The sequence below is a fragment of the Taurulus bubalis genome, assembly GCF_910589615.1.
Source record: "Taurulus bubalis genome assembly, chromosome: 2".
Classification (NCBI taxonomy): Eukaryota; Metazoa; Chordata; class Actinopteri; order Perciformes; family Cottidae; genus Taurulus; species Taurulus bubalis.
In genome coordinates this window covers 36,877,720-36,898,407 of record NC_136590.1, presented here as the reverse complement: position 1 = coordinate 36,898,407, position 20,688 = coordinate 36,877,720, and the positions used below count along the sequence as shown (strand labels likewise).

General features: G+C 40.8%; 1 protein-coding gene across 1 annotated transcript in view; it reads right to left on the bottom strand.

Moving 5' to 3' along the window:
* Positions 1 to 14,841, bottom strand: part of gria3a (glutamate receptor, ionotropic, AMPA 3a) — a gene marked incomplete at its 5' end in the record, with an annotated part of 59,913 nt that extends 45,072 nt beyond the window's left edge. The window contains 3 exons of the mRNA XM_079213938.1: positions 992 to 1,231; positions 14,164 to 14,322; positions 14,754 to 14,841. Of these exons, the coding sequence (XP_079070064.1) occupies positions 992 to 1,231; positions 14,164 to 14,322; positions 14,754 to 14,841 (487 nt within the window). The remainder of the gene's footprint in view (positions 1 to 991; positions 1,232 to 14,163; positions 14,323 to 14,753) is intronic.
* Positions 14,842 to 20,688: the final 5,847 nt, after the last annotated feature.

Sequence of the window (20,688 nt, the reverse complement as noted above, 5' to 3'; positions counted from 1 at the left end):
AAGCTTTTTCTTTGTCTCAGACATATATACATTTATATAAAAATCCACAAAATGGCTCTGTGAAAAGGCATGAGACACCCACCTGAACTGGAGATTTATAAAGTGAGGCGGGGGAAGTGAAAAAGGAATGTACTTGTCCTAGAAATGCTCCATGCCAGTTTAAAAATACTTGGAATGCACAGTTCTGAACGGTTTGGCACATTTACCAGCAGAGACTGCATCCAGAACATCTCTACATCTATTGAGTGATTTAAAAAAACTTAAAAACAAAACACACACACAAACACAAATGGAAGCAAATCACACATATCTTTGCAACCAAATACAGTCAATGGCCAGCTTGTGGTTCAATCTACACAGACAAATTGTTGTGCTCCTTCTTAACTCAGCCTCTCCAGAAGCTGACCCTGAAGAGGACCAGAAAGACCCAAGTCTATAAATAGTTGGCCTACATGAGTGGAGCGGGAGGCCATTAAGCAGATGCAGAAGTTACAGTATGTTGTGTTTTGTTTTTATATAATCCAATTAGAGCTAAATGATAATCAGAGAGGATTAGAGGCTCAGGCGGCTGGAGTTGTACTACGGCGGCAGATCAGCAGCACCTGTGAATGACTCATTCCTCCGAAGCGAGGAGCTATTGACTGCAGCAGGATTCAGTCACATAGAGAGGTAATTTAGGATCATTACCGGCATAGATTAAAATGTATCAGACCATTTAGGATGAAGATTGGGGATGAGGAATTTACATATTAAAGACTGATCACATACACTGTATAATAACACCTCTGCATGAGCAAGGCTTGGCGTGCCAATTACTTTTTCCACTTTCTCGAGCAACGAGATGTTCTGCACTACTCCTCTGCATACAGCTGAAAGCTTGTGGCGTTTTCATAGCTGTGTGTGTGTGTGTGTGTGTGTGTGTGTGTGTGTGTGTGTGTGTGTGTGTGTGTGTGTGTGTGTGTGTGTTACTTTCCAAGAGGGCCGCTCTTACCTCTGTCAGTGTCATAAAGGTAGACAAACTTCTCCCACTTGTAATGGTCCAGCAGACTGAGAACAGCCCCTCGCAAACCGGGCCTCATCTGGATGACAAACTGCACGTCAGCATCAATGGGGAAGCTGGGAGTAATGAAGGAGGTGTGCAGCGCCCCACAGAAGGAGGTCAACGTGTTCATGGACTTCCTGTCGTAGAAGCCGAGGATGGCGTAGACTCCTCGGGAGAACTGGGAGCAGACTGGTGAGGGAGACAGAGAGCATGTTCAGGACAGGGACCAGCACAAAGTCATTTCTGATCATCTATTCTTTCAGTCAGGAGGGATGCCGACAGACACAAAACTGGACCTTCAAACAAAGTTAGGTTCAAAATGTCATAGCACACTGGAAGTTAAAATAGCTGAGTCCCCAAATGGCCAATGTAAGGGTAAAAACTGCAACGCAAGATTGAGGTTTAGTGGGAGTCTTGTTGGCATTAATCTTTGGAGTGACGCAGCGGCGATCTGAATAATTGGGTGCCATGTGGGATGTCTGCTCCCCATGGCAATGCTCTGCTGCCCGGTGCCCTTCACTTCCCCTTGGTCTAAATGCAACTGCTTGGGTAATCAACTAGAAATAATGAGGAAATCAGTGCATTGGCCACAGCTCTTTAATGGACAAATACCCTGAAACATGAGCATGCAAATGTACAAGTGCCGGGCTGTACTGCAGTATAGAAGATTTATAACAAGCCTTGTCTGCCGCCATCTGCGGGCCCTTTTGAAATGAGCTCCAGCCATAAACATTCAGTGTACGTCGAAATCCAGTCACTCTGTGAAAGGTGTACCATGTATGAATTTAGGGTCAGACTCAGAACACATGCTAAAAGAGTAATCCACATATTTAGCATTACACTCCTTGAACATTGTCAGACAAAAAAATAGAAGTACTGCCTTGTGGTAGTTAGTATGCCTCCAGCAACCAGTCAAGTCACATTTTACATCCATAATTTTATCCGATAAGACATGTGTGTGAGATTTGTATATTAGGCAGAGATGAGCAGTGGACTACAGAGGTCTGATTGGATCACTTCTTTCTAACTCTGTCTTTCACCAACTTTGTCTTCAGCCTGAACGGACGCTGCTTCAAGTAACATCACTTAAAAGCCACAAAAGTCTTTAAACAACCTTTCATATGTTTGTTTTTTTCTAAATTAGTTATCTTTTTGGTAAAAAAAATTGCACTGTCGAGGTGAACTGCACTTCAGAGAAAATTTGTCAAATCTGACTCATCTGATTGGTCAATTTATGTCTGCAAACACAATTATATAAATTGTACAATTCTGTGTATTCTCCATGTGAATAGTTGGGGTTCAGACACGCACACATACTTAATAGCTTGGTTCAGTCTTTCCCTGAGTCATGTTTATTATTCCTCTGTCCTTCAATTGGCCTTTATTTGAACTCAGCACACACATCAGACCTGTTGATGTGTGTTGAAAGGCTAAGGTAACTACATAACATACTACATAATAGTAAATACTAAACTAACACGCAATCACAGAAATAAAACCTGTTTGGTGTTACTGGTAAAAGATAATGGTACAGCATTATCTTTTACCAGTAACACCCAACAGGAAAATAATCTCCCAGGGGCTACACCATTGTTTTATATCTGACGGACAATTGTTCAGCTTTCATAAACAGTTAAAAAAGCTTGTCCCTTCATAAGAAGAAAAATGTTAGAGTGAATTCACCTCTGTTCAGTTTTGGATTCGCCATGCTTCACAGCGGCTCTTTCAGCAGATCACATTATTCACCACAACACCGATTTCTTTTCAGATATTCAGCTAATGCTAATAAAATCAGAATAGAGGGCAGCAATAAAATGAACACGTTTTACCTGACTTAATATCATTCAACTCTATTCTCAAAATGGGAACAATAGCTTTTTGTGAAAAAAAGACTGCCTGTTCTGCTAAAAGACCAATGAAATCATATATTTGGGCTCATGGAGCAGTAAACACTAATCAACTGCGGTAAATTCCCCTGATCATGGTCCGCAATGAAGATACGCATCATTTACTTTATTACAGAGGGAACGTGGAGTTATGTTTTTGAGCTGCAGCAGGCTCTGTGCATTTCTCTTCAGAATACAAACAAGCTTTATATGCATGATTGATATCCACCTAAAAAAACACACCTGTCTTTCAGTCCACTTCCATCTTACTTCCTCCATCACCTAACACCCACATCTGACTCTCATTACTGTTGCTTTCTCCTGTTCACCCTCATCCATTTATCTGTTTCTCTTCTCTCGCCATCTCGCCCAACTTAACAGGTTGATGCAGCAGCTCCAGTATCTTACGTCTTCCTGAAACTCGAGGCTTTGCAGCTTTGAGGGTCTCTCCCACTGATGGCTGCAGGATCTTTTTTTTTAAGTCCATCATAAAACTTGCTGATGTAGAGATGAACCTGTGGTGTATGTGCACAGCAGAGCCGAGTCTACAAAGTGAATTCTTAAAGTTCTATCGCTGAGGGGAAATAGAGGGGAGCTGCTGTCTTCTCCTGAAAAGGGAACGCCGCTGTGAGAAAATTAAACTTTATGCGTACAAGAAAGTAAGAATGAGGAAAATGATAGAGGAGGACTCACACTGAGATGAGGAGGTGAGTTCTCTTGGACTGAGTCACTGGTGAGAGCCTTGAGATTTGAAGGAATTGGATACAACACTTGAACAGAGTGAGGACAAAGACTCTACGTTTTGTGACGATTACAAATAACCCGTTTCTCCGTATGATGCTGCCTGCTGGAAAGTTATTTTTCAACTGCCGTCTGAGAGCAGTGCCTGCAGTGATAATAGAGGAGACCAAAGCAGCAGTTTGTTTCCCCGAGGGAGAGAGAAGCTATGTTGGTCTCAGCCATATGGGAATACCTGTCTTGTCCCAGGGTCACATGATCAGTAAGAGAAGGCAGAGGACATGGCACAGACGTGCTGCTGCAATCCCAAAATGACCGACATATAAAGGATGGGATCAAAGAGAAACTAGAAACACTAAATACATATTCACCAAATGAAGCTCTAGCGTAAGTTCAGACAGGAAGACAATCCCTTCAGGATCGGGATCTACAGATTGCTGCCGCTCAGGGCAAACACAGCGCGATCTCAATCTCCTCGTGGAGTTCAATCGCAAAATACATTCTGTGTAACCCATGAACGCATCATCTGGCATAATAAACATGAACTACTAATCACTCACTATCTCTCCTGATTGAACTATAGAAGGTGCAGAATGTGCAACGGCCAAGCAGGCAGTTATACAAGCTTCTGTGAAGCCTGTTTCTTAATTCTGTCTTTAAGCATGAAGACCACTCGCATCTATTCAAAGTCTTACACAGTAAATCTTTCATACATGTGTCAGGGCTCTCAAGTTTTTAAGACAGGTAAGAGTGACATCTCTCTCTCTCTCTCTCTCTCTCTCTCTTTCTCTCCCTCTCTCTCTCTCTCCCCTCCTCCCCCCGGACGGAGGCGCTATTGGCTATTCGTGTAGCCCATTTCTTTTTATTGATTGGCTGATGAGTCCAGAGGATTCGGGGGAGACGTGCTTGATTCCTCCATGGTGAGGGCAGCGCGACCAGGTCATGTTTGCGCGCTGCAGCACATTAAATAGCCTACAGTTTTATTTCAACGTGAGAAATACGATGTGTGGCGGGAGGGTGTGACTTAAGACCGAAATGCGTGACAGTCACACTCAATGCGTGACACTTGAGAGCCCTGATGTGTACACACGGTACTAACTACATATTTAAGGTCTCTTTACTGCCCTTGTGCTTGAAAGCATGTGAATTACTTGCACCGTTCAAATATAATAGCAATTTCTCATTAACAAGACTAAGCGTCTCATGCTGGCGGCTCTGTGTGGATGTACTGTTGCACAGTGGTGCTTTGAGCAAAATGCTAATGCTAGCCTGCTAACATGATAACATACTGATGCTCAGCGCGTAATATGTGCAATGATCACTATTTCATTCAGCGTGTTAGCATGTTACCAGTAGCGCTAGATGAAGAGCCAGGGGATCACCAAGGTTATTACATTCAATCCCAAGGGGGAATATTAAATATTCTAATGGTAATAGTTGTTAAGACATTTCACTTGAAGCCACAATGTTAAATTATTGGTGGAGCTAGAGGAAAAGTGTATTATCAAAGTCATTAGAATTCATAATTTGAAACCATTACTGTTTGTACACAAATTCATGACAATCGAGTAGTTGTTGAGATATTTCAGTCTGGACCAAAGTGGTCAACCAACCGATAGTCACGATGACTGAATCTCGTGGTGTCTTGTGCTGAACAGTTACTTAAAGACACTGAATTAATATGAACACCAAGAAGGCCAAACGCTTAGAAGCTCACAAGCCTACAAGCCGGTAGGTTTGTAAACCCATTTAGCTATAAATTAGCTCTTCTGTATGTGAAAGCGGGACAAAAATCAATTTTTAATGCCAAATAATTCCTATCTTCATTTGGGTCTGTGGAGACTTTTCAATCTCTGCGGACTATTTCTACTTTAAATGAACCACAATGCCAATTTCATACTGTAGTAAGTTATGTTGTGTCACCCTGGTTGTTACATCAGGTCTCCCCTGATGTCTCATGTGGGGTTCTGTAACCTCTGCATGATTTACAACTGGGGAAGAACTATGAACTGTCAATCAAGGTGATACATTTTCTCATGCTGCCACACAGATTGTCTCTAACTTAAGCCAGTTCAGTAGAATACTTACTTTATTAACTTTAAAGTAATGAAGATCTCTTTCCACTTAAAGTGGATCTTCTAATGAGACATCATTACGAGGCCTGACAGAGGACGCAAACAAATCTTGTAAATGTGCTGACTCGGTAGATTCAGTGTTTCCTTGTCAAAATGAGCTGGGCAGCTATGCTTTGCTACCTTCTGAATGAAGGTTAAACACACAACCTGGATCCCTCCCCTGTCATTCCAGGTAACATGCCTGGACATGCCTCTTTTGCAATCTGTCAGCAACTGTTTAGTGTGTCAGCTGGACGTACAGGGATGTCATGGGAATATCTCAGGAATCAGGACTGTGTCTGTGTCTGACACCTGAGCAACAACACATTATAGAACGTTTCCAAACAGCTGTAGTCATGTTTAGTCACCATTAGAGGTCATAAAGTTCACGAAGAAGCAATTTTCACCCTCAGTAATGCAGTTTCTGCTTTAACAGAGGCATGGCGGGGCTCAAGCCCTCCCAGCATGCACTGGGCAGCATGTAAACATTGAAGAGGTTGGATGAATTTATATAATCACCCACTTATGGTATTGTGGGTGTATGGTATTGGATTAATTCGTAGGAATCATATTCTATTCTGTAGATTCTTTCTGATCTGCATGCCTTTGGACTGTGAGATGCATTCAATAATAGGGTTTGTTTTTACAGCTCATAATGCAGGAAAACTTTAATAATGTATAACCATATTTTATGTTTTTATCCAATGAATGCCCTAAGGCTAACACTCCAATGCAATTGTTGTGCATATGCATAGCATTTTTTTTATAAGCATGAGTTGCCGCATTTTAAATAAAAGGCCAAGCTTGAAAACATACATATTTAAGTCACAGAAATGTTACAATTCAATTTCATCAGCTGAAAACACACTGTGAAAGGGTTAATATTGTAAGATAAAAATAAAAGACAATCCCTTTCCTGGACAATGTCTTGGTATCACAAGGAAGACCTCGCCCTTAAGCATCCTTAAGCACCCTTAAGGGTTAAGCATACCCCATATGATCTATTTTACGCTCAATGAGACAATAATTTAATAATTAAACATCGGGCTGAATTGAGAAAGGCTTGAAACTAACGATAGAGAATATAAATTCATGTTCACAATGTTTTACTGAGGTAATAAATCAAGTGAGACTCGTAAATAAAGAGTTGCCCCCTGTTGGCTATTAGAAAGAATGTGATTATTCTGCATTGGCTTCACTTCACTCAGAAACGGAGGTTGCCGCCTGTTAGCGAGCTCTACTTCTTCTTCTACTCTGTTCACTGGCGGATCACAGCCATGCGATTCCTATAATGACAACTTCTGACCAAACCACGCTGGAGTCAAATTTATTCGCTCTAAACCAGTTGATGGAGATGCACATAATCTGCATTTTAAAAAATAGCATACATTTAGCTTGACAATTGAATAGAAACACGGCTACTGACAAAGAGTAAAGGATATTAGATAGATTGCATTCATTCTGCTACATAAACATGAAAATAAACATTTCAACTGGGCTTTGTGTTTACCATGTTTACCACTTGACCGTAGCATGTTAGCAGGCGATAATTTGCTAAATAGCACTTAACAAAAAATATAGCTGCGGCAGATGGATATATCATTAGTTTTGCAATCAAATTACTTGGCAAATCCATCCACTAGTGTTGAGATACCTCGGTCAAAACCACAATGCAAAACTGCTGCTGACACTAGAGGAAATGTCAGAGGATCACCACACTTCATTAACATTCATCCTCTTGGCACTAGGAATGTCTGGACAAAATGTCATGTCAATTCTTCCAATAGCTGTTGAGATATTTCAGTCTGGAACATCGTGGTGGACAGACTGACGTTGAGCCACTAACATGGCCGATTAAAAAGATACCACATGCATCATGCATGTTTCTGAAATTGCACATGAGCTTTTGAGTAGTGACTCTTTACAGCATCTCATCTAGTCTGAGTTTGATAAGCTGCATTCTATTTAAAGGCTTGTTAAGATGTGCTCTTTCAATTTCACCATTAAAGTAAATGTTTGTTTTGAGGCAAAGTACATCAGGTTTAAATGATCTCTGTGTTATGACATTTAAGCGTTTCATATTTGTATACGCATTACAGTCTGCATTGTTGTGCAATTTTTCCCAGTTGACCAACCACAGAGAAAGCAGAGGGCATATAGGGACTGAAGCTTGAGTAGGTGTTCCTCCTGAGGCAGTGTGGTTGCATGTTGGCTGGAGTTCCCTCTTCTCTACAGATTACAGCTTTGTGAAAGCACACGATTTCTTCTAGCGGGTTACCCCCCGCAGATATTCATTATACACAAAAATCGGGGCAACACTGTTGGATTAGCCATAATCTAAGAAATACAACTGGATTCAACCCACATGCTAAAAGAACATGACTGAAGGAAATCTACAGCAGCGATACATAGAGATGGCCTGTGGCTATTGGAGTCTTGTACGGAAGAATACACTTTAATATTTCACTGCACCGCAGTAAAAACGCTTCTAACACCCCACCTACACATGTTTTGCATATACTGCAAAAACATCATCCAAGGACCACTACAAGAAACGGAGGAATACAACAAACTCAATTTGAAAAGGTTGTCATTCTCTAATACTGTAGAGGAAACTGAAAGGAGTGGAAAATGATAGAACTCTGTATGAAAGTAGTTTCAATTAACTCATCACTATATCAAATTGATTCATTCTAGTCCATGAAATTAATTCATTTTATGGGTTAAAATGAATTATAAAACAACTTTTTTTTCACAATTCATTAACTCTAATCATCTACTCTGGTGCTTAGTCTTGTAAAATACTGTGACACAAATGTCTCACTAAGAAGAGAAAATAGTATGAATAATGAACTGTGGTTTGCATTGTTTCCTGTGAATTTAAAACACCAAAAACACTGAAGCATTTAACATGATTTGACTCCTGAACATTCAACAGCTGAGGCTCATCCAACTTTTCCAAACCTATGAAAGCAGCACCGCTAAATTATTCACTGCCCCCGATGGCATCTTTGGTTGTCTTTCGCGTTATTCTGTGTAGTTCACAGCTCGTTGTCCTTGGATAATCTCAGGTAACATTTAGTGAATAACAGCAGAGCTTTCAGAGGCAGCCTCCCTGAAGGACATTGTGTCTGCAACAAACTGCTGCAGCATCACTGTAGCTTGTCAGTAGTGATCACCGTCGCTCTGCTACAGCGCTGACATGTACGCACAATCTGATGCACAGGATGAAAGACTAACTACACATCTCCAGTGGCTTGCCCCCGAACCTATTCAGTGCTATTCCGCCATTTTACAGCTTCATGACCATTTGAGGAAAAACAAGAAATACAATTGATTCCCACAATTGCTGTGCTGGGAGCCTGTGTGGCCAAATACATTTAGCTCTTGGCACTTGACTGACTGATGTTTTCAGGCAACTGATATATGTATAAGCCACTGTTGTAGTTGTGGCCATACTCTCTTGGTCGAAGAAAACTAATGTATTATTGCTGCATGATGACCCATGAGTGGTGTGTTGCCCCACAGCCAAACACCCTAAAAGCTCTTGTTAAACTAAGGGTCAAAGCATGTATTCATGTCAGTGAAAGTATCGGTTAGTAAACGGCATTGCCTGCAAGTAAAATTACGCTTTAGTGAGATACAATTACTGTAAAGACATTCTGAAAGCTTTTATGTTGTTATTATGCTCCCCAATGAGAGCGCCATGACAATTCTGAGCATGAGGACTTGTCAACTTGGGGCAGCTCATCCAAACTGACAGGACTCTGGCTGTAGTGGCAGTAACCCAGATATTTTTATCATCGTGAGAAAAGGACATGGTTTCTGTTCAAGGGCTCCAAAATCAAGAGGATCCATTTCAAGCGTTCAAATGAAACACAAACATACAAGATGTCGGTTTGTCCACATATCTAAGCAGAGGTGGTGAATATTATGAATATGAAGTTTTGATCATTGCTCATTTAGGTGCTCATGCATCATTCATGATTTGTCGGTTTAAATGAGTTCTCAGAGTTATGATGGATCCAAGGTCATGAATTGTTTAGTTACGTTCCTGCATGTTTGTTTTAGTAACTACAGCAAATAATGTGTGAAGCATTTACTTTTAGATATTATAATATTTTCAAAAGCTCCAAGCTCCAATTATCCAACTAGTGAAAATATCCTCTGATGAGCTTTATTTGTTTTCTTCCAGAAACCACACAGCTTCTAAAATGATGGCTTTGCGTGAGTTGTTGCGTTCGTAAATACTTATAGGAATAATTAGACATTTTGTGAAGTACGTTTTTCATTCGCATTTTTTCTGAGAGATCTGAGAGAAAGATATCGATAACGCTCTTGTGTTTGTACAGTAAATATCCTGTTTACCACAATGACAGGAAACGGGGAAACAGCTAACTCGGTCATAAAAGGTAACGCCGACCAGCAACTCTAAAGCTTACTAATTAACATCTTGTGTTTTCGCTGGTTGCCTGGACCTATAATATCACAACGTGTCATTTTTGCATTCCAGTTTCTGGAATACACAAATAAGATACAACATTTTAATTAGTGAATTTTAGAGGTGCTTGTAGGAGGATTATGTTACCTTTGGAGCTGTTTTTCCCTGTTTTCACTCTTAATGCTGGTTGTAGCTTCACATTAAGCATTTGAGACTGGCATCAACCTTTTCATCTCTCTCTTGCCAAGAAAGCAAATATGTGTATTTCACAACATTTCTTTTCTATCCTATTCCTTTAAATAATAATATTGAATACTACAGCATTGGAGCTCACAATCCAGCATCCACAGCCAACTTTAAACAATGTGACTTTCACACCAGGCGAACACGATCCTTTTCTTTGTGACTAAATACACATCTTATCTTGATATATATTACACTTTAAAAGTTTGCCGATGTGTGCTGCTGCTCCTCTGTCCCCGGCCTGCACCGTTTCTATGCCAACAACAAGGCAAAGAATAATTGGATAGTTTGAGCTCATACCATCAGTATTGTAAGCATATCTTTTCACATTCCAGGACTGCAAACAAATAAAATGTCCTTATTTGGACACATCTTCTGAGTCAATGTATTCACCATAGTCTTCAAAATGCAAAAGAAGAAGAAGTAGAATAAAAAGAGGAGGAAGAGGAGGAGGAGGAGATCTGGCTGCATAAACTGGTCTATGCTGCATTAGTAGGACTGTCCGTTGCCTACACAGTGAAGTGCTCTAACATTAGCCTCTGTCTGCAGCATCACACTGGTTGAGTCACAGCAGAGGGAGGATAGGTGGCTATAACAAACGCTCTAATAAGGAACACACTGTCACATTGACATTTTATTGAATAAAAAGTTCATCTCTGGAGAAATTCTGGTCTGACTAGATTAATGCTTCTGCCACTATAGACAAGAGAATTAAAGGAGGAAGGTCTTTAAAAACGCTTGATGTGGCTTTTAAGGTTGTGTTTTTTATATCGTGCAGCTCTTGCAACATCTACTGTAACTATACATCTCTGTCACCATATCCCAAAAACTACAGCAATCTGTATCCGCTGTCTCTTCCTGCCCTGACCTCGGTCTTAATGGATACAACCTTCCCATTTCTGCAGTTATGCACACAATCTGTCCTGGCCTGGGGCAAAGTGTCACATCAATACATCCTGCAGCTTCCCTCCAGCCTGCCACAAATTGGTGAGATAATAGACACAATAGCACACTGAAGTTGTCTTTGTCGGCATCAATTCAATCAAGTTGCAATGGCTGGGAATAGTTTGCTGCAAAGTATTATTGGCTGTTTACAGGTTTGTTTGTTTTTATACAAGCATCAAACGGAAGATTCAGTGTCTCTGGCCCAGGGAAGTTGGAGAACAGCCATAAATTAGTAGAGAGATAGAGCAAATGAAAGCTTGGTGAGAATTGATTTTTCCATACTGGAGCACACACTGGAGCCACACACACACTGCTGTTGGACTATAGCCTACCACCTATTGATCCACACTGCCAATAACACAGCCATTTGCCATCAGGGATTTGTAACAATCATTACATACTGACCCAGCTGGAGGACAGCAGTGTTGACCTGTATTATTCCATTCAGGGGCTGTACAACAAACGCAACAAAGGAGCTCTGAGAAAAAAGTCATTCCTTTTATCTCTACGATATACAAAAGTGGAAGTTTTGTAGAGAGTCCCCTCTTAATACTTGCTCGTCTAAAAATCTATTAGAAATAAATAAATAACAATGTGAGCTGTGGGAAAGCACAGCAATGACTCACCTGTCATTCTTGCCAGAATAGAAATGTGTCAAATCATAATCATCACTTTCATTTGTTTCATCAATACCTGCAAGGCAAGCAAGGCATTATGCAACCCAGACTACTAAAATAAGAATAATGGAGTTGGGTGCATTTTTTCAAGCAACGTCTTAGTCACAAGCTGGCCCAGCTGGTCTGCATAATAAGCTGCTCACTGGTCTCTTTCAACTGAGAGGCTTCTTGCTTAGCTTGTAGCAGTTTATCTCGCCAAAATGAATCTTACTGATTATCTTGTTTTTATTCTTATCCTTTAAGAAGAAAAACGCAACGCTTGTTTGGAAAACAATGGATTCAGTCTATGGCCTGAATCTTTAAAAGGTGCATGAATCAAAAATATACAGTAATTGCTATTTTAATTCAACAGGCCTCTTTTCTTCCCAGTTCAACTCTTTAGGATGCATGGAGCAGGAACACAACTTTTTTGTTCCATTAGTACAAGCATGATCCTCTAGATTAAATACAGCAAACCCAAGACAAACTCATCTTGACTTTAACGCATGGGTTAAAGATGAGATTGTCATGTTTAACCAATGGTTAAAGATGAGTTTGTCATGTTTAACTAATGGGTTAAAGATGACTGGAGGGAAAACAGCTCATTGGCACTGTCACAAGAAATGTTTCTTCTGGATGAGTGATTTTATATAATAGTTTGCTTTTGGATGAAAACAGGTTTGTGTTTTACGCCTGATCTTGACAAGCCAAGCGTGTAATATTCATCTCTTCCTCAACTGCTGAAGTGCCCTTGAGCTAAGCGTCGACCCCACAGCCGCACCAATGTAATCACTCAGCAGCCGACAGTGTAAGGCTGTGGTCGAACTGCATCAAGATGTGAGTGTAAATCTTCATCGCTCTGAAACTTCTCCCCATGGCTACTGCTAACTCCCTGCTGCTCTCACCAACAACCACATCACCTCAACAGCATTTAGCATCTTTAAGCCGAGCCCTAGACGTACCAGGTGCAATTGTGTTCAATTTTCCTCTCTTTTTGGGCCTTTTTCTCACTTCATTAGGTTACACAGCCGTCTCTTGAGTAGCTGACAGGGCTTGGAGAGTTGATCCTTAAGCGTGAAGTGTGAAGTGCAGTTGGTGGGGAGAAGGATAACAAATTAATTCTCCAGGCAGAGCTTGATGCCCCACATGGCAGAGGATTGACTGGTAGACCAATTATGAAGCCATCTCACACTCCACAGCCCTTCCTACCAAATCCATCATGTTTGTAAAGATGACTACATGGATTACAGCATGTTACAGTTGATACAGTAGGCTATTTATACATCAAAGGTGTAGAAAGAAGAATGTACGCTACTGTGCTGCTGGTATGTCCATATGGGATAATTTAAATAATCATCAACGGGATTGCAAAACAAATAGCCTGATGGACCCAACACATGGACAATTTTGTAACAGCCCAAAAATGGATGTGCTGCATTATATTGAGTGGTATCAAATGACGATTATATGTTTTCATTTGACAGTGGAGAGACAGGAAGGTTTATGGAGAAAGAGAAGACCAATATGTGCATTATACAACCAACGTAACCAGTAGCCACTATATAACTGGCAACCATCGCCTAAAGCCTTTTTTGGATGTCACAGCCAGATACCACAGCAACCAATGTGTGTTTTCCCAACTTTCAAGTACAGTCATCTAAGTGCTGCTCATCAGTGTCTCTGGAATCACTGAATTACTCAGTTTACAAAATCACTGTGTTTGGCCAATTACAGGCCCCATTGTGCTCATCCAGCTGGTGAGTTTTGGATGGCATGACAGAGGAGTTTTTGTATTAGCTCAGACCCTTGGCAGGTGTCTGTTTTTTTTCTTTTTCTTAACCAAATCCATTTTATTCAAACACCAATTGCAGCTCATAAACATCTGTGTAATGTTCCTAATGGCCAATGAGACACTTACACCAAAACATATTTCACATACTGTGAGTTTGAGTGTTAGAGTGCATAATTACTTCTGTAACAAACAATTGCATCATGATTTTTTTTAAACCAGAAACAGTGAAATCATGAGGTTTTCCTGCTGTTCTTGTGCATATAGTAATTGCTTATCGACCTGTTCATACAGTGTGTAACTACTCACAGGCGTGTGTGACAGAGAAGCTGTTGGAGGACTCCAGGTTGTCAACATTGTAGTTGAGGTGGAAAGGTTTCTCCGTCGCATTCTGGTTGGTGTTATACAGCTGGACAGCGAACCTGAAGGCGCTGTGCTCCTGCACCGTAGAGCGCATGAACAGCCCGCCTACAGGGAAGAAGATGCCACATATAACAGCTCTAATAATGGCCAACATGCACAAAGAATGCACTTTCTTTTTACTCCCGTGGTCAAGATATTACTAGAGAGGGCAGTGCCGACGCGTACGATGTTGGACACATAATTGACCAGTTATTCTAAAGTAAGGAAGCAAAGACATCGATGCGTTAGCCTATCACTCACTACATAAAGCACTGCAGATACTGAAACGTTTGCACTATTTGGATCAAGTCAATTTTTGTTGTATCAAACCGCCGACAAAGACGGGCTAAGAAGGTTGTGGCCACAACCTTCTTAGAAGTGAACTTGCTAATGAATTATGCAAATGACCTCATCAGTGCGACTTACGGAGACGTGTCCTATTTAGACCATGTGAACAAAGACATGTATATGTAGTCAGAGTATCCCATTGAACTTACCAATGTTGATTTGGTTCGGAAACCCTGCCAGCGAGTCCTCCCAAAGATACAATAAAACCAGGACTGTCGCTATTGTGCGATGCCACATTTTTCTCTGGGAAGTGAAATCAACTCCTGGTCTGGATGTGACAGAGGGAGAGCAGGGAGGAGAACCATGTACACGGGCTTGTACGCAAAGAAATCCACAAGATGCGGCGGGTCGCTCTCACTCACTGAATGTGCACCCACGCTGAATGTGTGCCAGCGCAACTGCAGCGCCAGCCCTCTTTTGCTGCTGCTGCTGCTGCTGCTGCTGCTGCTGCTGCTGCTGCTGCTGCTGCTGCTGCTGCTGCTGCTGCTGCTGCTGCTGCTGCTGCTGCTGCTGCTGCTGCTGCTGCTGCTGCTGCTGCTGCTGCTGCTGCTGCTGCTGCTGCTGCTGCTGCTGCTGGAGAAAACCTAAATCCAGTGTTTTATCTCAAAGATGGAGGTGGCGGAGGAGAGAAAAGCGTATCTCCTTACTGTGGAGGAGGACCACCGAAAAGGGCCAGTGAGAGCGCAAGAGGGAAGGAGAGAGAGAACGAGAAGAGGGAGGGAAGGGACAGGGGAGGAGGGAGGAGGAGGAGGGTGGTTGTGTGGGGGTGGGGGGGGGGAACGTTTATCAAACTTGGTCTGACGTTGAATTATAATAAGAGCAGCCTCGTCTTCCTCCTCACGTCACTGCAGAGTTGGCGTGTGAGGCGGTGTATAGTCTCTGCTGGGTGTGTGTGTGTGTGTGTGTGTGTGTGTGTGTGTGTGTGTGTGTGTGTGTGTGTGTGTGTGTGTGTGTGTGTGTGCCCAATGTGTGGATATACAGGCCATGCACGTCTCCATCCCTTTTTTCTCAAATGCATCTTGTCTCTCTCCCCGTTGTGATCAGATGTGTAGCTGCACTCTTGCAGCAGTAGTCCTGCACACTAGCAGCATAGGCTGTCCCTCTTGTTTAAACAGTAGTTGCCAAGTGTCCTAATGCATTATATGAGAATATTAATTGATTTACTTTTGTTACACTCATCTGAGAACCATTATTATGTAGTGGTGTGTTTCTTAGTGGTAAAAAAAACGACAGTATAGCATAACATAGTTTTCTCAGTTTACCAAATAATCTACGACTTACTTCATCATTGACATATATGAATTGGTCAATTTTTCCACTAACATAGGTGAAGACATTTCAACATATATTAATGCGCACTTGAATGCACATTACTGACACATGGAAACAGAGGCAACTTGCTGTAGTAAATGATCAGTGCAGAGCACATGATTTTACATACATGCAGGCACTGTGTCCTATTGTTGTCAGTGTGAAGGAAGTATTGCATTAGCCAGCATGACCCTGACTCACAAAATACAAAACATGATGAGATGCCTGAATAAATGACCATTCATAATATAATACAATTAGTTGTTTGTCTTTAAAATTGGCTGAATCTGACAGGCAGCAGAGCGCCTACAAGGGCGGGATCAGTGCAGAAGGATGTTTTCAACGAGTATAGACTTAAATTGTTTGTGGTATAGCATGATCCATCAGATTATTAAACCCTGAACATGACAAGGAAGTTGTGCTCGGCCATGGCAGTCATGACTTGATGAGCGGAATGGGAATCGTAAACATGAGATGCAGTCATCTCCATCACCTGACAAGTTAATTGCCAGGCAATCTGTAGCCTTAAAACTTAACGATGTCAGCGAACCTTCAGCTAATCCCCAACAGGCTCCTATAATGACGAGGTGGATACAATCCTACTGGTTTGTTGTAAACTCCACAAACTGATTGTGATCTCTATTTTTTTTGACTGCTTCTAATTTAGAGGGCTTCAGTTAATTCTGTTGACTTCTGCCTGGATCAATCGAGATGTTAATATCTGCAGCCTGTGCTAAATGCAGCATCGAGGGTTTTATCAAACCCTAAAGTGGGTTTAAAGCTGATTTTCAGTCTTTGACATTTCATAGCACTTTTTATTATACTGTAATGTGTAATTTAAAGCTCTTTCTGTCCACCATGCTGCAGTACTGTACAGGAATGCCATTAAACACATATTGAACTCCCTTTCTTGAGGATGACCACTCTTCTGCCTGCAGTTCATTCTCTTTAATCAGTTATCTATTTCAAGACATTAAAGTTAAATCACTTTATTCCCTTCAGTATTGCTTACTCAGTGTGGACGACTCTTACATCCCATTAGACTAACTGAACAATACAATATCAATTATGCTCACAAAGCGAGATTTGTTGGAACAAGACTGTATGTGTGTATTATATATATATATGTACTGGAGTGGAATAAATCATTACAGCTTCCTGTTTAGGCTGCTGCAAAACCAGCACAGCAGAACAGCTCCAAAGTCTGTGCTTATTGATCTAGATGCGATTTAATGCTTGGCATACAACTCTCATCTTTCATGGGACACAGCGAGTAGAACAAGTGCACTATAATTAAGTTACATTTCATGAGTGAAAACAATGTCTGGATGGTATGACCTTTACGCAGACCTACAGTACACCACTGTTTGTATGTCGTTTGTTGATGCGATCTCGCTGCCACTTGAAGAATGGTCCAATTAGTTTCCCTCTGCTTGAATATAAACTCTGATTGTTTAAATGAAATCAATGCAAAACACAAGACGTGTTGGTATATCAGCAATTGGAAAATGTATAATATAGCAGAAAGTGCAGCCTGCAGTAAACTCCTCTTTAGCAAGTTCTCCATGGTGTTGAAACAGACTATATGAAAATGATCGGTGTGGTGAGATGAGATGTGGTGAGGGATAAACTACTTTCACTTTGGTCCCAAAAAGTTTCTTTGAGTCCTTCTGTTTTACTTTGAAAAATAAAAACGCAACACTCTCACTATGTCTGAATGTCTGAATAATATAACAGTGTTAGATTGATACAACCTGCTAATATCCAAATTTAAACCTAAATATCTAATGGAATGTCCAATGTGTGCCACTTCTCGTACCTGGTTAATGATTGTGTGAGCATGTTCTGAGGGTCAAATAACACTGATCAGCATGGGTTAAAAAAAAATGTATTTGCACACTTATGTGTAACATATGTCTGATGTATATTGGGATTAGTTGGACATACTTATAGAGGCTGTGCAGTTGGGTGATTGGGACATGCATGCTGTTGTTTACGGGTCAATGTTGTGTTACTACGTTTTGAAGAAAAAAATCTTTCTGGGGCTTTTATTGTGAAGGGAAAAACGGAAAGAGAAGAGTGGAGGAAGTGTTGTGTGTGACAAGGTTTAAAGTAGTTGCCGTCTTGTGCTAACTACGCAGCGTTGTGTTGTTGTTTTATTATTATTATTGTAAAGTTTAGGCGCAAGATAAAACCAGGATTTTAGAAGTACTGGCGACTCATCACGCTCAGTAGTTTTGAAGAGAAACCAAGAACAAGGTCTCTAAATTTGGATTAATGCCGGGCTTTTTCTTCTTCACTCAGTCAGAACGGCGGCTTGGTCACGTGACACAAGAACAACGCGTCAACAACGCGCCGATGGTGTAGTGGTTCAAACTCGTACCGCTTGAACAACTACACTTCCGCACACCTGAGAGACCGGGGTTCGCAACCCTCGCAGTGTGGGAGATTGCACTATCTCGAGTTAGGTGGGTTTCCTGATCCAGCATCAGTTTCCTCCCACAAAATGGACCTATAGACAACTAATTGGGGTTGGAAGTTTAATTGTCACCAAGGGGTTCCTACACATACATGTATTTCGTGGTGCACCTGATACATGATATGATGATGCCTCATCCCCCCCAAGGAAAGTCAATTACAAAAATATGTATTTATATATATAAAAAATATATATATATATAAAAAAGAAATTATGTAATGTCTAAGACATGTAATGTCTTAATGTTAATGTATAATACTTCTTATCTTTATACAGATGAGCTTGTTTGCTCGGCACATTGTTTTCTGAGATTTCTCTTGTTTCTCTGTAACATATACATTTTAATTCACATTAATTCCCTGTAGTATTTATTCTTATTTTTGTACTTAAATATTAAGGTAAAGTTTAGGTGCAAGATAAAACCAGGATTTTAGAAATACTGGCGACTAGGGCTGCAACAACGAATCGATAAAATCGACAAAAATCGATTATTAAAAGTGTTGGCAACGAATTTCATTATCGATTCGTTGTGTCGCGCGGTTATTACGCCGGGCAATAAGTCGCGGAGATAAGAAAAAAGAAAAAAGAGCGGAGCAGAGCAACTGGCCGGCCAGCGTTTCTGAGATTGGAGTGAGACACGAGAAAAGCTGAGTTTGTGATGTTCTCAAAAATAGAAGATGTTTGACGAGTCTTGGACAATCAGCGTCTTCATGTTCCTCAAACTTGTGTTTAATGGAAGCTAGTCAGCTTGCTATCACGTTAGCTAACGTGTTTGGGTTGTGTATTGTCGTTAAAGTTCCGTTATGTTCCGTTACAGTTCAGTCTTGCTTGTAAAAAAACGTAACGTGATGAAACATGCCGTCACCCCCCGGTCTGGTTCAGTTCACGCTGTCACTCGTTAACGTTAAACCGGCTCACCGGTGGATCTGGCTGCAGGTTTTTTTTAATTTTTTTACTCAAAGTAGAATGAAGCAAATCACGTAGTCGGGCTTAGCCAACAACGTGACGTCATGGTCATAAGAGACCCAGAATGAAAGAGTTTAAGGAAGAGGACGCTCTATATGGAGCAGTACAGCTTCCCTCTGTCCCAGTATTTCATACATATTGATAAAGCAGGGTATGTAAATGCAGCCTCTGGAGGGATCAATTACAGTAAAAAGGGCTCACATTTGGCAGATGTAAAGCATACATGTGTATGTTTTTAGTGTTAGTCCATTTTATTGTTTTAATTAACAGCTCAGGGATGTTCAAGGAGCAACCTTTTTGTGCACTTTCTGAAGATGTTTTGCACTGTCACTTCTGTTTTTGAATAAAGGGTTGGAAGTAAACGCTTTTTTGATAAACAAATGTTTTCATCCTATTCATCGATTAATCAAAAAAATAATCGTTAGTTGCAGCCCTATCGGCGACTCATCACGCTCAGTAGTTTTGAAGAGAAACCAAGGTCTATGTCTCTAAATTTGGATTAATGCCGGGCTTTTTCTTCTTCACTCAGAGTCAGAATGGCGGCTTGGTCACGTGACACAAGAACACCGCGTCACGTCGCCCTGGGTTTCGACGTGCTTATTTGCATATTTAATTTGTTTATTTACAATTATCCTACAATTGTGTTTATTCCGTCTTCTAGTATAACTTACTCAAGCAGCTAATAACAACATGAAACAATAATGATAGAAAAAGGAAATAATAAATATGACATTATGCATCATGTAGTGGTTAAGCTTGGTACACTTACATCACTACGCTTCAGCACACCTGAGAGACCCGGGCTCGCAAACCCTCGCAGTGTGTCGAGAGTGCACTATCTCGAGTTAGGTGGGTTTCCTCCCAGAGTTTCCTCCCACAAATGGACCTAGTCCAGTAATTGCCAACCAAGGGGCACTTATCAGAATTCATGTGTTTCGTTGTGCACGATTACATATGATATACGATGATGACGTAACCCCCCCAAGGCTGGTCAATTACAAAAAAAACTTTTTTTTTTAAATGTTTTTTTTAATATATATTTATATATTATTATATTATATATAAAATGTCAGTATGCTAATTTATAATACGTCTTAAAAGCTACTTGTTTGTTCGGCACATTGTTTTATGAGATTTCTCTGTAACATATACATTTTTAATTCAGTTGTCTGAAGCACATTCATTCCCTGTAGTATTTATTCTTCTTTTTGTACTTAAATATTAAGGGATGGAAATAAACTAGGTAGTTTTAATCAAGTTCCACTTTCATGTGTGTGTCTCCATCCTGGTTAAATCTTGACTCAATGGTTGCTCTGTGATCTACTGAT